The 18963-nt window shown below is 47.0% G+C and overlaps 8 protein-coding genes across 8 annotated transcripts; 4 read left to right on the top strand and 4 right to left on the bottom strand.

Annotated features, from left to right (window-relative positions):
- Positions 1-2909: 2909 nt before the first annotated feature.
- On the bottom strand, positions 2910-5181 carry LY89DRAFT_716247 (ankyrin). Its single transcript, XM_018218257.1, has 3 exons — positions 4991-5181; positions 4782-4931; positions 2910-4726 (listed from the first exon to the last, which is right to left on the bottom strand). Exons 1-3 carry the CDS (start codon positions 5104-5106, stop codon positions 3103-3105), a joined length of 1890 nt encoding a protein of 629 aa, XP_018074082.1. The 5' UTR covers positions 5107-5181; the 3' UTR covers positions 2910-3102.
- A 208-nt stretch (positions 5182-5389) lies between these two features.
- LY89DRAFT_459337 (uncharacterized protein) lies at positions 5390-6825 on the top strand. The gene is made up of 3 exons (XM_018207672.1): positions 5390-5685; positions 5825-5886; positions 6002-6825. Exons 1-3 carry the CDS (start codon positions 5569-5571, stop codon positions 6474-6476), a joined length of 654 nt encoding a protein of 217 aa, XP_018074083.1. The 5' UTR covers positions 5390-5568; the 3' UTR covers positions 6477-6825.
- LY89DRAFT_580305 (oxidoreductase) lies at positions 6790-7818 on the bottom strand (the record flags this gene model as incomplete). The annotated part of the gene is made up of 3 exons (XM_018209051.1): positions 6790-7166; positions 7207-7694; positions 7745-7818. The coding sequence occupies 3 exons, from the start codon at positions 7816-7818 to the stop codon at positions 6790-6792; spliced, it is 939 nt and encodes a 312-aa protein (XP_018074084.1).
- Positions 7819-8520: 702 nt separating this feature from the next.
- LY89DRAFT_779643 (FAD dependent oxidoreductase) lies at positions 8521-10508 on the bottom strand. Its single transcript, XM_018222314.1, has 3 exons — positions 9963-10508; positions 9602-9897; positions 8521-9552 (listed from the first exon to the last, which is right to left on the bottom strand). Exons 1-3 carry the CDS (start codon positions 10228-10230, stop codon positions 8731-8733), a joined length of 1386 nt encoding a protein of 461 aa, XP_018074085.1. The 5' UTR covers positions 10231-10508; the 3' UTR covers positions 8521-8730.
- Positions 10509-10879: 371 nt separating this feature from the next.
- Positions 10880-13083, bottom strand: LY89DRAFT_682606 (MFS transporter). Its single transcript, XM_018214534.1, has 4 exons — positions 12794-13083; positions 12580-12742; positions 11465-12526; positions 10880-11406 (listed from the first exon to the last, which is right to left on the bottom strand). The coding sequence occupies exons 1-4, from the start codon at positions 12972-12974 to the stop codon at positions 11112-11114; spliced, it is 1701 nt and encodes a 566-aa protein (XP_018074086.1). The 5' UTR covers positions 12975-13083; the 3' UTR covers positions 10880-11111.
- Positions 13084-13309: 226 nt separating this feature from the next.
- Positions 13310-15291, top strand: LY89DRAFT_682607 (amino acid transporter). The gene has a single exon (XM_018214535.1). The coding sequence runs from the start codon at positions 13438-13440 to the stop codon at positions 15190-15192; it is 1755 nt and encodes a 584-aa protein (XP_018074087.1). The 5' UTR covers positions 13310-13437; the 3' UTR covers positions 15193-15291.
- Positions 15292-16342: 1051 nt separating this feature from the next.
- LY89DRAFT_779647 (Redoxin) lies at positions 16343-17336 on the top strand. The gene is made up of 3 exons (XM_018222315.1): positions 16343-16713; positions 16772-16871; positions 16947-17336. The coding sequence occupies exons 1-3, from the start codon at positions 16587-16589 to the stop codon at positions 17185-17187; spliced, it is 468 nt and encodes a 155-aa protein (XP_018074088.1). The 5' UTR covers positions 16343-16586; the 3' UTR covers positions 17188-17336.
- Positions 17337-17638: 302 nt separating this feature from the next.
- LY89DRAFT_459461 (2og-Fe oxygenase family protein) lies at positions 17639-18931 on the top strand. Its single transcript, XM_018207673.1, has one exon. It carries the CDS (start codon positions 17789-17791, stop codon positions 18893-18895), a length of 1107 nt encoding a protein of 368 aa, XP_018074089.1. The 5' UTR covers positions 17639-17788; the 3' UTR covers positions 18896-18931.
- Positions 18932-18963: the final 32 nt, after the last annotated feature.

Consider the following 18963-nt stretch of genomic DNA (forward strand, 5'->3'; position numbering starts at 1 on the left):
GACAACCGAACCGTAGCCTGACGCTAGGAAGCGGCCGCTTCTTCCCCCCAGCCAAAGAGGAAAGCACGATTTCTGATGACCAATTGCTCCCTCTTTCTTTTTCCCACTCCTCTCTTCTCTCTTCTCGAGTGACACAACCGCAGAAAAAGAAGATGATCGATCGGTGATGTCAGGAGATGCAGCAAATGTGGTCCGAGCACTTTTATATATCGAAAATTCTTCGGACTGGGGTTGGGAATTGCTTTGCGCTTGGTAGTGAAGACTTACCAAGTAACCTTATATATGGGCCTACCGTTCCTCTTGTCCGAATGCGAATGCCGAGTAAATAAAATCTATATCTTCTCATATCAACTCTTGGGCCATCTTTGGAGTCTAAGATCCAATTTTCTGCTCCGAGGCGCGGATGCCAGCGGTTTCGTTCCTGGGAGCTTGGGGCAGGCAGTTGCCGGTGCCAGGGCTGCCGTGTGCTGTGGTACACGAGAAAAGTCATATTCTTCACTCACCAATATCTTCCATTCGTCCTGCAGTATCCTTCCACCATCGTGAAAGCACCGACAATGTGTCCCCAGCCATGGAACGAATCATGTTGCAATGCAGCTAGGTCCAGACTGCTACAGACTCTCTCCCCTGTTCCCCTCTTCATGTCGAGCGAGCAGCAAAGCAATTTCGTGGAGAGGCACGCAGAAGGAGAAAGTGGGCGTCGGTCCAGAACAATCAGCAGGAAGCGTTTGCGATCGTACAGCAGCAGTTTCGGTGCGGCTTTCTTCCTTCAACCTCGCACAGGCAGACAGGCCTTCTATATATGTTCTGAAATGAGCGACAACATGCATTGCAAATCTCATTGCTATTCTAGAATCGCATGCTTCCTGACACAACTCTGACGATAGAATCAGCCCACTCTGGCCAGTGTCTAGAGCTGAGTTGCGTCGATAGGCGAATCTACACCCCAGCAGCGGAAAGGAAGCTTAGGAGAATATTGGGAAGTCCCTGGCAAACGCCACACATCTCATCCGTGCCAATACCACGTCGTCCACGACGTCGTCGTTCCAATGAAGGAAGAAGCCGTGATGGCTGTGTTTATGCATTTGTTTGCAGCGATAAACATTTCAGGGTCTGAACTGGGAGATAATTCGTTGCTGCAGAGTCAGCACATGCACTGTTCCAGATGCGCACATGTTTGTCTCACTCTCATCCAAATCTCTGGGCGTCATCATGGACATCATTGCACTTTCACCGCTTGTTAAGCCGTCCGCTATCTGGTCCGTAGGATCCTTTTCGTACATGTTCCTCACTGGACATTCTTTGAAAATTGCAGTCCGCTTCATGTATTTGTCACTTTGGGGTAAATAGATTAATAAGCAATTTTAGTGCTCTTAGGAAGAGGTACTACAATTCACAAGTACGACATGATAAAAGAATAAATAATATACGCAGGTCTTACAATATGAGATTAGGTCTTCCACAAATTCCTTTCAGTATCTTGATTAAAGTCATGTCTTATACAGCCCAGGGAGGCAATGGGGGACATTCTACTCAACATGTCACATGATAGCCAATGGCGCTTTGAAATTCCTCAGTCTTGCTCTTGCTCTTTAAATAAAAATCCAGATACCCAACATGTTTTTTTCTAAGGTATAATTCAGGACGAGACAATGGAACTTTGATTCACTTGAAATCCCTCTCAGTCACGTGTTAGTACATACTGAAAAACTTCGTGGATTGACTCAGCAGGCAGGAGCATAAATGGAGTGCAAAAAGGCACCCATTCTACGTCTGCATTCTTTTCGGTCTAAAACTATTGCAGCCAATACGCGTTCGATGCGGTGGAGGCAACCTATTGGTTACTCGAAAGCGGCGAGCTCTGGAGCTCAGAGCCTAAGCCTAATTAGGCCCTGGTCTGCACCGCGGATGCAAACGCCCCAACGTTGAGTGCAGCAACTGCAACCCTTATCAAAATGAAAGAAAGGCAGCTATGCAAGTATTTGACATGTACCGCTCTCACTCTCATCTTCAGTTGCTTGCTATTCCCATCCACTCACGCAAATTTGCATGTGCAGATCTTGTATTGATGGCAACAGGTCTCAAAGACAAAGATGGCGAATTGCTGGAGAAGCTGTCACATAAATATAAAGGTTTGTATGTCCCTTCACAATGACAAGGGGGTGTGGCGCTATTATATAGATGCTCAGGCGGAACGAGAAAATGAGGAAGACTCCATGAGTCGAATCGGAATTCTCGAATCTCTAAAAGAGAGGACATTAAGTCCGGTTAGTTTCTCTTTACTCGCTTGACCTTATCTTCGTACCTACACGAGGGATTTTTTAGAGGTATCGTAATAAACACTCGAGCCGTATTCCGACTTTTGATGCTCACAGCCTGCCTAGAAAGCTGGAAGTTTTGGATTCTATTTCAAAGATTGCGCTTTTAATCTAGGTATCTTACGATGAGGATTATATTGGGCGCTATTCTCTGGGCAATGCAAATTGTTTGCCATTCGAAAAGTATAATCTGCTCAATTATCAGTCTCGGTCACGTGACTTTAAGCTTCCATTGAAGATATTGTTTCTTGAGTTGGAATGTTTTAGAAAGACAGAAAGATAAGAGAATAGGAAGTATTGACATGTCTTGGTTAAACGTCATTATACCGCTAGATGTATATCTCAAAACCTTGATGCAACATGTGACTCAGTTGAAATGTCAAGGCGAGGTCTCAACGACTAGGTCAATTAAGGACTGATATGTAAATTATCTACAAGGAGGGAAGAGTTCATAAGGAATTTCTGATGTTACTTACATTGTGGGCACGCTAAAACTAGGGGTCCAAGGCTGGATGATGCTTTTCAGTCTGACTTCATATCGTCACGTGAAAGAAAGGTCCAACACCTCAAAATCCAAATAAACATGTATTACGAGTTGTTTGTAGTGTCCTTGGGTCGAAAATATTCTGCTCTTTTCTCTGCTGAATCCCAAAATACCAAACTTTCCAGGAGTTAAGATTGAAATAACGCCTAAGTACAACGCAAGAAAGAAATCGTACCGAAACGGATCAGCCCACATGTCCACCGTAGTCCAGTTCCCACCCATATTGCATCCTTTCTAAGTTCATTTAAAGTCCATAAGATCGAGCAACTTAGTGTACCATGAAACATCAATCTCAATCACTCGCTCCCTGCAAACTCTCAAGATCGCACAATACTCCTCATAGTTGCTTATCACCGATTCCTTTTCAACTGCCCCCTCTTGCCAATCTTTCAATTTAGACTTGTGAAATTCTAGCTGCTTTTCGATTATCGTAAAATAAGCACAATCCATGAAGTGAATAGTCTTGGGTCTGGAATGGCATTGTTCAAGCTCAATCATTCGGGCCTGAGCACTCAACCAAGATGATTGTCTCCATGCAGCACGCCATATCTGAACCCATTCCGACGGTGAGGCAGCGCTGGGAGCATTTTCCCGTGGGGTTGCTCCAGTTTTCAAGAAAGCCTTCGTCAGAGCAATCTGATCATCATTTTTGAGCCAGTAGAGCATATCGAATAGACTCTTTCCAGTTGATGTTGGCATCATGATGTCCGCTCCTGCCTCAACGAGGAGTAGAGTAACCTTCACTAGCTCGGAACGCATACGCCTGGTTTTTTGAAGCCAAATCTCTAATGGAGTGGCACCTTCGTTGTTTGTCTGCACTAGGCTCGCACTCCGAGAGATGAGAGCGGCAGTCATCTCATATACACCCCGGGGCAGCCGTTTGAGAATTAGATGCAAGGGATAATTTCCAGCATCGTCCTTAACATCTATGTTCGCACTTTGTATAAGTTGCCGCAAGAATCCTTCGAACTTGGCATGTTCTGAGAAATAATGTATTGAAAGGCATTGAATGATGAGAGGCTTTGAGTCAACCATAGTGTCTGAATCAGCACCGGCTGTCAGAAATTTCCGGAGACAGTCATACTCTTCTGAAAACTGTCCCCGCCAAGTATATCGAAGAGCAAGTATTTTACTCTGAGTCAAGAAGACATGAATAAGGGTCATGCCGTTTCGCATTGGCGATGCTACGTCCGGATTATGGTCAAGAAACTGGGAGAGAAGATTTAGATACCGTAAAGACCTTGGTAGCGCTTCCGATACTACTCGGTGTAATGGTGACTCGCCAAATCGGTTGATGATATTGACATCAGCGCCAGAGGAGAGAAGCGAGCTGATCAATGTCGTAGCATCTTGGTCATCCCACCAGTCTTTAGTATTGAGCAGAAAATGCAAAGGTGTGTTTCCTTCATCATCTTGAGGTGACAGAATTGGCGAACGCTTGAGCAAAAGCTGAGCAAGCGTTTTTGAAGCGATCGCTAGGTGGAGAGGAGCCCTTCGTTTGAAACCAGTAGCGTCGATATCAGCCCGGTAGTTGAGTATGGAATTGACAATAGCGACGTTACCCTTCAAGATTGCTGCATGCAAGGGTGTGTTGTTATTCGTATCTCGCATGCGAATAGATGTGCCGCTAAAAAGCATCTCTGTAACTTCTTCTTCATCTCCATTTAATATAGCATCGAAAAGGCGAGACCGAGATGTGAGATCCGATTCTTGAGCAATGCCAGTGTTTCCAGTCGCCAGGCTATCATGCAAATTCGAATTCTCGATCGCATTCGGATCTGAGCTGTTGAAGCTGTGGCGAAGGCCGCTAGAGAGGGGTGTTGCCCAAGTGGTAGGCACTTCCAGTTCAGCAACTGACGGCACGCTTCAATGACATCGGATTAGCAATTCGCACTCTCTCTGGTTTGAAATTATATTACCCTGGCACAGTTCTTGTCTGTTGCGCAGTATTGAGCGTTTGTACCACCAGGCTCGAGTCCAATTTCGTTTTCTTTGCAACTTGGCGTCGAGGACTGGCTTTTTTCTTGAGCATATTCCATTTTGCAAGCTTGGTTCGATAGGTTCTGATACTATATGACATTAGAGTGTGCGCTTGAGCAAACCTTTGTTGGAATCTAGATTAGCTTACGAGGCGTGGCAGTTATGTCTGCCTTCCAAAATTCGTTGCACATCTTCTAGAGACCTTCCATCTGCGATATACAGCGAGTGAATTTCGCTCTTATAGTGATCTAGAAGTTTGGCCATATCTCCCAATGCCTAGGTAAGCTGACATCCAGGACGACATCAACCTGGAAGATGTTGTCGAAGCCTGATCACCTGATGCAGCCTCATGGAAACTGCCCAAGTTGCAGTTCGACAGGCGGTTGCGATACAGCGCATCTCACCGACTTCCGAAGCCACCAAATACCAATCATTGTGTCGAGAAAAAGCCCAAACACAGGGGGCGGCGCCTTGCAGCGTCGGTAAATCGTGCAATTGCACAAAAGCTGCACTAAAGTGTGCAAAATTACACTTTTTGCAGTGCGGTGTTTTTCCCCCTTCCGGGATTTCATGGCCTCCTCACAATATGAAAACAACTCGCTTATAGTCACGATTTGCACTCCAAAAACTGCACTTTCAAATAACAGTACATTTCGCACAATGAACCCACCAATCTCCTTCCACCTTTGCTCGTCCCCGTTCCAAGTTCGAATTTAGAGAAACATAATGCTTTTGACAACTGGGTGTCGTCCCGTGTTGCCCTGCTCTGCCTTGTGTTATGGAAGTTTAGTTCCATCCGCACATAAATTCAGTGATCCCCCTCCTCCCTCCTCCCTCCAGCTAGTACAGTCACTTCTCTCCATTCTCAACAGTCGTATCTTAAAATCGTCGTCAATCGGAAGATTTCTCGATTTGTTTTTGTCTCGTATCCACTAGACTCTTTCAACTCTTTAGTAAATTCGTCTAACAACTTTGATTCGAGATTATGCATCCTGCCCATTCTGCGCCTTCGACGAGCGGCTTCTACGACGCCAATGTCCCCACGTACGCTACTTCCTCTTCCCTTCTCATGTCATTAATATGTATCCTTTCTTGACTTTATACTTCCCCTCAATATCTCTCGACGAAGTTTCATGTCTAACTCCTTCATTTGTGCTAGTGAACTGAACGACAGTTCCTTCCTACCAGACCAACTGACCCATCCTTCCACCATGAACACCACTGCCTCTGCCCATCATCCTCAAGACGACTTCACCACTCTGCATCTTCCCTCTACCATCGAAGCTTCAACGCCTGGTCTCTCTGCCATTCAAGCTGCCAATAATGCGCAGGCAGATCACACACTCCTCCTCCTTCATGAAGAACCACAACAACGACGAAAGAGGAACAGGTCCTCACGAAAGCACAATGGCACTCAACTCATATACTCTCAACGCCGTAGCAGTGTCTATCTTCTGTCGTCGACAGGCCATGCCCACCCATACCCCATGCATATAAAAGACGCAGACCTTGAAGATACTCCAGCACATGGTCAAGATCAGGTGGTACAACTACACCTCATACAAGTACAAGTTGGCGATTGTTCTTCAGTGGAACATGATCTCATTGGCATCGGGGCTCAATTCTCTCAATAGATATAGACAAACATTTCATTTCAGGTGGAGGCAAAGGTTAACAAGCGACCCAACACAGGGTGGAGGTTCAGATTTTGCTATAGGATTAGGAATAAAAGTATGTTCGCGACGTTATCTTGCTGTCGCTTAACAATTGTTTTTTTCCCACCCTGTGAGGGTTGAGTTGTGTAGTAGAAGCACTAGTCTCGCGCAGGTATCGCTACTTTCACATCACCAAACAAATCGCCTGACTAGATGCTATCTACAAGATAACAATTAGAGAATTGACTCCGAAATTTTATCACAGACAATCATAGCATCTCACCACCCCACCTCAACTATAACCCCCCAACTCCCTCTCCGTCCACCCCCACAACTCCTCCTGCAACCTCTCATCCATCGAAAACTTCGTCCCCTCAACCCTCTTCCCAACCGGCTCATACACCTCCCCACTCCTCATCCCCTCTCCCTTCCCCTTCGTCGCCGCCCAAAGCGTATTAAACGCTCCCTCCCTCACAGAAATATTCTTCAACTTCAACGTCGCTCCTCTAATAACCAATTTATCCAACAACCCCATATGACCCGTCAAACTAGTACCCATCACTAAGCCTGGATGAACGGCTATGGTCGTGATATCCGGGTAGCGTTTCGCGAGCTGGGAGGCGTAGAGGACGTTTGCGAGTTTGCTTTGGCCGTAGGTTAGGAATTTGGCTGCGAATCCTATGTTCCAATATTATTAATTTCGGATCACAGCTGAATGAGATGAGAGATATACCAAGATTCGCCTGAGTGCTCTTCAAATCCTTAAACACAATCCCCCCATTGGAAGGCGCACTCTTAAACGCCAACGAAGTCAACAACACAATCCTCCCCTCACCACTCTTCCTCAAAGCCGGCAAACAAAGATTAATCAGCAACGCATGCGCTAGATGATTGACCGCGAATTGGATCTCATAGCCATCTTTCGATAGTCCGAGCGGGATGGCCATCACGCCCGCGTTGCAGATCAGGACATCTAGTTGCTGTTCAGATTTCTCGAGGAAGAGCTTGGCGCCTTCAGAGACGGAGGTGAGGGAGGTTTGGTCCATGGGGATGAAGGTTAGATTGTTGAATGTGGGTTGGAGGGAGGCGATGAGTGTGTTTGCGGAAGAGGTGTTGCGGCCGGTGAAGTAGATGCGTTTTGGGTTGTGTTTGGAAAGTTGGATTAGGGCTTCTTTGCCGACGCCGGCGGTGCCTGAGCTTCTGGTTAGAGGGTGATGTTACGTGGCAGGTTTTGAGTATTGAAATACTTGCCGCCAGTGACGAGAAAGACTTTTCCGCTGAGATCAGGAATGTCTTTGTCCGGGTTGTACCTGAAAGGCATCTTGACGCCGAATTTGTTTTGAGACTTGATCGAAAAAATTCTCAGATGAAAGTCTTTGAACAGTTCTAGAGTATGCTATGAAAGAGTAAAATGAAATATACATAGCAGGAGTATGAGAGTATATATACATTGACATTCGTTCGTATGCCTTCCCTTAGCGAGACCCCTTGAACCCATCGCTTAGCGAGTCGGGAGAATTGTCCAACCTTTACATCGGACATGCGGCCAGACTCCAAACCTCCGATATCTCGTCATGCGCGCCACGACTTGTCAACTCTGGAGGCTGATGCAGCGTGTGTACTTGATTTCCTGTCGAGAATTGTATGAATTGATCGGTCCTTGAATATGGGAGTTGCGTGCTGTCACCTGATCATGATATTTTGCATCTAGCACTCGATTTTCAGCTTATTCGGCTTCTTTACTTCAAATCATGCGAAGTTCTATCAAGCTCTCGTACTGCCTCTATGATCTCTCTCTCTCTCTCTCTCTCTCTCTCACACACACACACACACACTAATGCTTTGAAATCAACGATTACCTGTCACTCTATCAAGAATTGCTCCGAAACCAATAACCGAGACCTGGAATCGAGATTGTTCCCATACCTAGTTATCCGTTCTTTATCCGCATGAGAGAGAAAACGGATATTACTGTCGCGACAGAGGTAGAAGTTAGTGAGAAGAGACTGTTTTTCTTCCACTTTTAGCCCGTTTACAGCTGTTCTTATTGAGTGGAAACGTGGACAAGGTGGACTTCAAGCTAAAAATTCAGACTGGTTGTGTATTCGCCCGCTCACTCGCATCTATCACTCTATGCACTCATAAAGACTCCCAAAAGACACCCACTCACCCAAAAACAACGTATCCTCAGCCAAACCAAAATCCAAACCTCAAAAAGAAGAAACCACGACCCTCACTTCCCCTCGCCCCTAACCAAAACATTATAATCACTCTCCAACCTCTCCCTCGTCGTCTTATACATCCTCGGAATCCCCGTTTCCTCAAACCTCTTCCCCCTCCCCACCATCTCAGCGACACCCTTCATAGTCAGAAAAATAACCGGCATCCCATGCCCCTCAAACCCCGCCGCAACAAACATCCCATCTCTGCCCGGAACCTCTCCCACGCTCGGATTCTCATCAGCATTATACCCCATAATGCCCGTCCAGATCCTCTCCACATACGCGCCCGACTCTTCCCATCCCGCGAAATTGTCTTGCATGTACGTATCGAAGTACGACGCTGCGTTCGGGATCAGTGTTGAATCGTCGGTGTTGCTGAGCCAGGAGGAGGTGTTGGATATGTAGTTTGGACGAGCGCCGCCGACGATGATGCTGCCGTCTTCGCGCTGGATGAGATAGTCGCCTGATCCGTTACCGAGGCGAAGGACGTAGGTGGAAGATAGTTTTGGTGGGGTGAAGGATGGGGGACAGACGATGCGGCAGCAGATTCCTTTGGCGGGGTAGATTTTCGTGCTGTATTCTGGGAGGAGGGCGGATGTGTAGCCGTTGGTTGCGATGATGGTTTTGCTTGCTGTGATGGTTCCGCGGGGCGTTGTGGCGATCCACTTTCCGGCAGTGATGGGTGATGGAGTGATTGAGGTGCATGGAGTGTGGGTTTGGAGGTTGAGGCCTTGGGAGACGGCACGGGAGAGTAGGCCCATCATGAGTTTGTAGGGCCATACTTGACCTGCGCTGGTCTCGACACAGGCAACACAGCCTTTGACACCAGAAACCTATGGATTTTGTCAGATGGTTCAAAATACATTCTAGGAGTCCACATACCTGCTCAGCATCATCTCCGTCAGTGAATACAATATCGTCGATCGTAGTCTTGGCAATACCAGCTTTCTTGAGTTCTAGGTAATCCTTCTTGGCAGCAGCCGCGACTTCTGGCTCAGTGTGAATATCAAATGATCTCGATAACTTAAAATCGCAGTCAATTTTCTCTTTCTTGACTACATCAGCAACAGCTCGAATATGATCAAACTCAAATTTTGCGAGCTCTTCAGCAGCTTCAAGACCATATTTTTTGATCCATTTCGTGAGGCGACTGTAGACTGATGGTCGGAGATGTCCACCTGGACTGCGTCAGCTATTGTTGAACAAAGGCGCAACATTTTGATGGTGAGAGTTCTGGCCATACCGTTTCTACCAGTAGCACCAGAACAAGCTTGACGAGCTTCAAGTAAGACGACAGATGGCTTTGCGCTCGGGGCTGTCTCCTCGTTGCAAAGAAGGTGATAAGCAGCGGTGATACCAGCATACCCAGCACCAATGATGAGTATATCGCATGATTCTGGTAGCTCTTCTGTTGTTCTATGGTCATCTAATTCATGTAGCTCAGTTCTCCAGAACGGAGTAATTGATTCCTTGCTCGGGAATGGCTTCGAAACCGGTTCATTGCTGCCCATCTTTCTGAACTTTACAAACTGCGATCAAAAATTTCAAGGCAAAAAAAGACGCGAAAGATTGCGATCAAAGTATGAAGAGGTTGCTGTTATGAGTTCGAGAACTTGCTCAAGAGGACCGACGTTCTGACCGCCGCTTCAATTTATGGATAGCTAGCGCTTCAACGACGACTCAACGTAAGAAAAGCGGGCAGGGGTGAAGGGGAACAAAGCGTAAAATGAGCTACCGCTTCCGTCTCATATGGTGACATTGTACGCTGTTTTTGTTCTATCTTTATGTTATCGTACGAAGATGATGTGGAAGGGGATGACAGAGTGGATATCTGATAAGACTTGCTTGCCCGCGCCGAGTACCTTAGCCGAAATCCGAACCGGTGTTGGGACCGATCATGTGATGGTGTTAGATAATAACACAGATAGAGTGAATGATCTCTGCTGAAGCTGTGAAGTATGTCCTAGAGTTGGTCAACTTTCTAGAATGCAATACTTTTGATCGTCGTGTTGAGATCAGTATGCATTTCGGGCTTTATCTAACCCCTCCATCTCGCCAGCCGCGATAGCGATAGCGATAATCCTGAGAGCTCCATTCCATGAGCAGGTGTTCCAATCCTCGTCTTCACGAACCTTCTTCCAATTCAATTCAATCTTGGATGTGAATGAGAATTATTATTACATAGTTTTATACATTCCTTGCTTTCATTCTGATGTTCATGAGCCAGCTTGTAGTTGCGACGTACAGTATTGTGACCGCCTAGAGAGATGGCAAGAGTTAGATCCCCAGCTTTGAAGATGAGACTGTAGAAATGTCCATACACTTGTTTGTAGTTCTGCCAAAGATACCAGACATGAGACTAAACATGCCGCCATACGATGTACTGGCCCCGTTACATCTCATCCTCTTCCTCGGGAATCAACGGTTGCCTTTCGGGATCGCCAAACCCACCATGTTTATCTCCAACCTGTTTACCTTTCTGCCATACAAATACAACAAGGACTGTTCCAACCGCGAATCCAGCTCCTGCTAGAACGACATTTACAGGCGTGGGGTCACCTTGGAATACCTCGAGTGTGAGAGCATCAATGCCGTACTGCGAGAAATTGACAAGTCCGGAGAGACAAATGATGGCTCCATATACTCGACCAAAGGTTCTCAGCCCGAACACTTTCACTGCATAGTCACTGGGTGCTGTTAGTGGGGCCAGACTACACCGAATTGAATATTCAGGGTGAGACTTACGACATCGCAGAATAATACAGAGGACGCAGTACAACAAACAGACAGACTGTCATGTAGGCGGCCCAAAGTATAGGCAGAGAGTTGAGCACGCCAATGGCTGTAGTCAAACTGACGATTACAGCCAAAGTCATAGGCACACTCAAATTGTCAAGGAAGAAGCCAATGAAAGGTGTGCAGACAACACCACCAACAGGAAGCGCAACATCGAAGAAACGATTGATACTAGCGGCCAAAGACTCGGAATCAAGCATAAACTCATACTGGGAGCGTATCGTAGCAATGAAATAATTCATGCGGAGCATTTGCAGGACTGTAAGAAGAGTCATGAGGATGAACCATGGAGTGACCATCTGTTCGTGTGCAGGGAGCCCATGAAGGATACCCCAAACAGCCGACTTAGTCAAGCGTTCTTCTTCACGATCAGCTCTTTCCTGTCGCACTTCCTGATCACCAAGGAGATTATCAAGTTTGCGAATCTTGTTCTTGCGACGAATTGAACGTTGGATTCTGACACGGTCGACTTCATCTTCGCTGGTGATCTCATCATCAGACGAGTGTACATCTCTGCTGGCGTCATGGGCCCTCTCAATTTTCTTCTCGAGTTGGGGAACAGTGTCGTAAATGTTCGACGGAAGGACGGTGATTTGGGAAAGAAGTATTAGTATAGGGATAATGGTGTAGGAGAAGAAGAATTTGTCGGGCGTAAAGGCGTGCTCTGTCGCTTCGTATGTCATGCGATAGAACAGAAATACAGCCGCTGATGCATCAAATGATCCTGTGATGAGGGCTACGATTGTTCCAGCATACTTGGGAAACGCATTCGCCATGTGGAACGAAGGGACAAAAATGAAAGTGCCACCCAATGCGAGGAAGAAGTTACCGATCAGGTAGCCATCGAACTCTGGGATAGCAAATGCATAGGACATGATGATACTGCCAGTGGCTAGAAAGATGCTGCCAAAAATGCCGCAGACACGAGGACCATAACGATCCAAGATGGCACCAACAGGCAATGCCGAGACATTGGTGGTGATGGAGGCCAAGGTGAAGAAGAAGTTTAATCTGGGACAATTGTCAATCCAAGGAGGCTAAGAGTCGTGTAAATGGTTGCTTACCTGATATCTTGTTCGAGACAGACCTCCACATCTTGTTGCAGTTCGTCATCTGTGCACAGCTCTTGATAAACATTTTCTGAGATCAAAACGGGCTTGATAGCGGCGAAACCAAAGACGATTCCTGAAGCAAGCCAGCAGGCAAGAACTGTGATCACGACTTGGACTGAAACTTGTCAGCAGGCTGATCATTGTGGCGGTCAAGAATGTTTCTCACTTGCTCGTCGTACTGTCGAGACTTTGTAGGCAGCAAGATGATCTGCTTGGTCTTCGACCTGGGTAGGGGGAAAGGCATCGTAGCTCAAGACACGATGAACGCTTTTGGTCGGCACCGCATCGACTGATGGCTCCACGCGCTCTACTCCTGCAATTGAAGTAAGATGCTGCGCCAAAGACATAATTCAGAGAAAACCCGCACTCTGAATGTGCTCCGACGGTCGGAATGGGTCTTCGTTAGCGATGTTGAATTCGCTGCAAATGTTTCAGTCGGAAGGTGTTTGATTTGGGAGGATTGGATGAAGAAACTGACCTGACTCAATTCCTGTTCTCTTTGCCACAATGCCTTTCCCATCATGGATAAATTTTCCGTGCACGAGATTACCTGCATTTCTTTCTGGAAGATCTCCGGCTCCACTTCATCGACCGCGTTTGTCTCAAATACCCTGCTTGTGGCAATTTCATGTGGTAATAAAAGCTAGGCCCCAGCTAAGTCGCCTTTAGATGACCCACGTCATTACTCGTAGTGTGCCGACTTGGAAACCTAAGCACCTCTGGAAAGATCAACCGGAATCGATGCAATTGCAATTCCGAACACCACATTGACGCCGACCGTCTATGTAGCACACGAAATCATTCATTTCCATGTCGAATCCCGATCGAGATGCTGAGGAGGAGCGGACACGAGAGACGGTCTCGCGGTTCCTCGACCCCGCATACACCAGCCACCTTGAAGGCGCAGAACCAGACGAACCCCCGCAGAGCTCGAATACGACGCAGAGCTCCGATCGAGAAGGACGAGAACATGAGAGCTCACTGAAGCTGCAGGGAGGGGACATACACCGGGATTTGTACAAGCTTGGAGCGCGAGCAAGCCCAAGTCCTATTCAGAGAGCGCAAACATTTTCTCATCCACCACCATCTGGTCCCACCTTGGGGAGAGACTCTGCCGCAGAACAGAGACAACCTGGTGGATTCCGGAGGCAGTTTGTCCAACAACAGCGGTCTCAGAGTTTCACAGAGATACCCCGGAGCTTTGTGAGCTTCCTAGAACTTTATGGTTCCGTTACATATTTCCTGGCACAAGACGACGATTCCGACAACGCAATTGAGGACGAAGAGGATGCCGAAGAACGACGCATATTGTCGGCAGAGGGACAAGATGGCGAGAGACGACCTCTGCTCGGTAGGAGGAAGACTTCTCGAGCTGCGAACAAGCCCGGAGATGCCACTCTCACAAAGACATTCTTCCTTCTGCTCAAGTCGTTTGTCGGAACTGGAGTACTGTTCCTACCAAAGGCATTCAAGAATGGCGGTTTGTTATTTTCGTCAATAACTTTAGTGACTGTGTCTCTGGTTTCATGTCTGGCCTTTCATCTTCTGTTGCAGTGTCGCACACGGTATGGTGGAGGGTATGGTGAAATTGCTGAAGCTATAGGCGGCAAGAGAATGAGGTCTATCACTTTGTCCTCTATTGCTCTCTCCCAATTAGGCTTTGTATGTGCTGGTATCATCTTCGCTGCCGAGAACATCTACTCTTTCCTGGAAGCTGTCACCAAAGGTACATCGCCAATCTCGATCACAGCCCTCATTGGCTTTCAACTTCTGGTCCTCATTCCTTTAGCTTTCATTCGCAACATCTCGAAGCTTGGTGGCGCTGCTTTACTAGCAGATGTGTTCATTCTACTCGGGCTGGGATACATTTACTTTTTTGACATTTCTACGATTGCCAAAGAAGGTATCAATGACACCGTTCATTTATTCAACCCACGAGATTTTACCTTGACCATCGGATCGGCCATTTTCACATTCGAAGGCATCGGCTTGATCTTACCCATCCAACAGTCTATGAAACAGCCAGAGAAATTTGAGCGTCTGCTGTTCATAGTCATGATCCTCATCACCATCATTTTCGCATCTGTCGGCATCCTCAGCTACTCAACCTTTGGCGACAAAACAACGGTTGAGATTATCAGCAATCTCCCACAAGACTCCAAGATTGTGAACACCGTCCAATTCCTCTACTCTCTGGCCGTCCTAGCCGGAGACCCTGTCCAATTGTTCCCAGCAATGAGGATTGTGGAAGATTCGCTGTTCGGCCACCGTTCCGGGAAGCGCGATCCAAGAACGAAATGGAAGAAAAATGTCTTCAGAGCATGTATTGTTTGTGCATGTGGGGTTGTATCCGCTTTAGGAGCCGCTGATCTTGACAAGTTTGTTGCGTTGATTGGTTCCTTTGCATGTGTACCATTAGTGTACATCTATCCTGCATATTTGCATCTGAAAGGGGTTGCGGAAAACAAATATGTCAAGCTTGGAGATATAGCTTTGATGACTGTGGGACTTGTTGCTATGGTTTATACTACGGCCGTAACCATCACTCGTTGGTCTGGGTCGTAGGCGTTTGGCTGCTCATAGCATTGGGTTGGATGACATGCAAAAGTTGGCCCCTCAAAATCTTTGTATTATACACGAACGAAACAATATGAAACTTTGTTGATATCGCACACCTGCTTCTACCTCTACCCAGTGAGAACTTAGCGTCGTCTAAGTCGACGAATGAGATTTACGAGATTTCTGTGGCTGCCTGGCTGCGCCTCATTACAAAGTCTACAGTACAAGTATACACGTAAAAATCGGCCCCAAACTCATAATATATTACAAGTAATCTCGTTCGGGGTTTCTTCCTAGGTCCTTGTGCACACGTATGATAACTACTTGCCTCGATCTAGACTGCCATCCCCAAGTCGAGCAACGCACAACATGACCCCCGAAGCCCCTCTCACCAAACTCCCCGACACCTTTGAGTTTCCACCGCGGTACTCAAGGACGGACGTCCTTTCACACGAAACAGTAGCAACGTCTACAGGCAACACTGAAAGAGTGAAGCACTCACGTGATGAAACAGAAACTCTCAAAAGCGAGAGGTTGAGTTCGGTCGTCGAGAAAACTGCTGAGGAGAAAGGACGGCTGTCAAAGAAAAGACTGGCTGAATTTAATGATAGCGAGAAGGTTCAATATGAAGAGGGGGAAAGACCTGGAACAGCGGAAGCTCTGGCACGTGTAACAGTTATTGGGATGTTGGTGGAGGCTGTCGTGGGCACGGCGCTACAAGTCGTGGGATTGTGGATCTGAAGAGGATTAAAGAGAGGTTGGGAAGTATTTGGTCGAAGGATGAGAAAGCTGGAGGCTCCATTACCTATGAGATGCGAGTGTATGGCACGTGAGATGGGAAACTGGAGGAACGGGTATAAGGATACGATAGGGTAAGATAGGTACGAGGACGGCGTTTCTAGATTCTGGAGGTGACAAATTACACTGTTGTATTTACTGTATAGGCTCCGAAGCCTGAGACGAAGACAAGTTGCGGGTACCTTGATAGCTGGCTTCTGATCCAGAATCCGGATCGGTACTCGGCCTTGACCACTATCAATATTCTTTCCTTCTCACCCATCCCAAAATAGCTAAAACAATCGTACCTGCATCCGAGACATACCCACTACTCAATCACACGCCCGCAAGCTTCGAAACTCAAATACCACCTGCAGCCGTGCCCCATATCTCCAACTCGCTTACTAGTCTCGCGTCCCCTATTTGAAATACCGCTTTTGGTCTAAGCCCTTTCCAGCCTAGACTGCGGGCTCTAACGGCGATAAAGTCGATCACTGACGTTAAGCTCTATCGCGGGGTCTGTTGCATAAATAAGAACCCCTCCATCCTCTCTTTTTCCTTCGACAACAGCAACAATCAATCAATCCATTCAATTCAATTCATTACCACACAAATCAATCAAAATGGTCGCATCAGGAGACAGCATTCCCAGCGTGGATCTCTTCGAGAAGGAGCCCGGTAACAAGGTGAACCTCGCACAAGAATTCGGCTCCGGAAACGGACTTATCATCGGGGTTCCCGCTGCGTTTAGTACGTCACAATCTCATTCCATTGAATAACCTCGGTGGACAATACTGATAGTTTGAAGGCCCTACTTGCTCTGATTCGCATATCCCGGGGTACATTGAGCATGCCAAGACCAAGGGCGCAGGAAAGGTGTTCGTTGTCGCTGTGAACGATGCTTTTGTGTACGACTCCCTTTTATCTCTACCTTCCAACCATTCCAATCGATTGTTGGCTTTTGCTGACTTCAATAATCACAGCATGAATGCATGGGGCAAGCAACTCGATAAAGAAGGTGCCTCTGGTATCCGTTTCCTCGCCGATCCCTCGGGCGCGTTCACTCGCGCCCTTGATATGGAGTTCGAGTCTGCGGGCCTGCTTGGGAATAACAGGAGCAAGCGATATGCTATTGTGGTTGAGGGGGGCAAGATTAAGAGTGTGCATGCTGAGCCAGATGCTGTTGGGCTGAGTGTTTCGGCGGCTGATAAGGTTCTTGGTTAAGTGATGGGCTTGGGATATAGAATTTAGAGAGGGATATAGAATAATGGAATCTTGGATACATTCATGGATGGCATCACGGTCTTTCATGTAGAGAATCGGTGCCAGGTTATCAATTTCCTAAAGTCGTTAGTACCTCTTCGACTTGGCGGTGCGATAGTTTCCTATCTTCTTCAATCTCGACCATGCCTAGAATTTTCCTCAATCTTCCCAATGCCTTTCGACTTTTCAAACCTTTTTCGTGAGCGACTGCTCATCTATCACTACTGTGTTTCTGTACGATCTCGGAGTTCCATCCGTTATGATATATCATAACTCAAGCTGGACAACAAAGTACATACCTAGTCTTACCCCTTTTCAGGCTCGGTAAAAAACAGTCACATGACTCATCCTTTACCCCCCATTCTTGGCTATTCTATCAGCTTCGCTGTAGATAAGGCTCACTGGGTTGTTTGTCGGCTTCGGCCGAGGTCTGTGAAGAATATCTCATATTTATGAGCTACTTTCAAAATTGAAGCACCGCGGGGTTCGTAGCTCAAATAAAACCACAATACCACGGAAAGTTTCAACCTCCACCTTAGATTCTGGGATCATCAAAGCCAATATGGCATCAACCACCACATCAACATTAACAGCTTCAGCTGAAACTTCAGATAACACAACTCTCCTCAAGCTCAGCTCAGCCGAGGGCCCCGTTTACCGCCACATCAAGAACATCCCCCTCCGCGACGCACGACCCGATGAAATCCCCATCATCGACTTATCCACCATCTCCTCTCCCTCACTCTCCTCTCGACAGTCAATCGCCACCCAAATCCACCAGGCCGCAACCCACAACGGATTCTTCTACGTCAAGAACCACGGCATCGCCTCATCCACCATCGAAAATGCATATTCCTCTGCGCTCGAATTCTTCAGGCAATCAGAAGACATCAAACAGAAAGTTGACGCTACAAATTCAAAATCTATGAATGGATGGAAAGCACCTAAGACCCAACGAATCAATGCTTCGGAGAGTATCGATGTCAGAGAGACGTTTTCGTTTCGGTATAATCCAGTCTACGACCCCGAAGTACCCGATGAGATACCAGAGAACGTCAAAAACACAGTAACAATCGACGACTTTTGCTGGGATCAAACATATAATCTTCCTCATTTCAAAGACCACAGTCTTGATTACTGGCGCGAGACAGTCAAATTGGCAAGAACCCTGACCAGGATCTTTGCTCTGGCGCTTTCGCTGCCGGAGGAGTATTTTGATGCTAAAATCAAGTATCCAGATGCTGGTGTGGCGATCAATTACTATCCCCCCATGCCCGCTTCCTCTGAGCAAGCAGGGGAGAATAGTATTGGTTCACACACTGATTTCCAACTGTTCACTATTCTGTGGCAAGATAACAACGGCGGTCTCCAAGTCTTGAACCGGGACGGAGAATGGATTAATGCTGCTCCGATTGAAGGCACGTTCGTGGTCAATATCGGGGATTATCTGCAGAGGATTACGAATGATCGGTATATCAGTACGGTGCATCGAGCGCGGAATCTGAGTGGGAAGGAGAGGATTTCTATGCCGTTGTTTTTTGGGTTTAATTTGGATGAGATGTGTGGGTTGTTGGAGATTTGTGTGGATGAGGAGCATCCGGCGAGGTATGAGGCGATTTCGTGTAGGGATTGGGTGCAGAAGAGGGTTAAGGCTATGCATACTGTTTGATAAAGCTTCAATCATAATCTGCTACTTTGTCCAATGGCTGTAAGTATGATTCCGAGCAATTTCGAAGC

The sequence above is a fragment of the Mollisia scopiformis genome, assembly GCF_001500285.1.
Source record: "Mollisia scopiformis unplaced genomic scaffold LY89scaffold_7, whole genome shotgun sequence".
Classification (NCBI taxonomy): domain Eukaryota; kingdom Fungi; phylum Ascomycota; class Leotiomycetes; order Helotiales; family Mollisiaceae; genus Mollisia; species Mollisia scopiformis.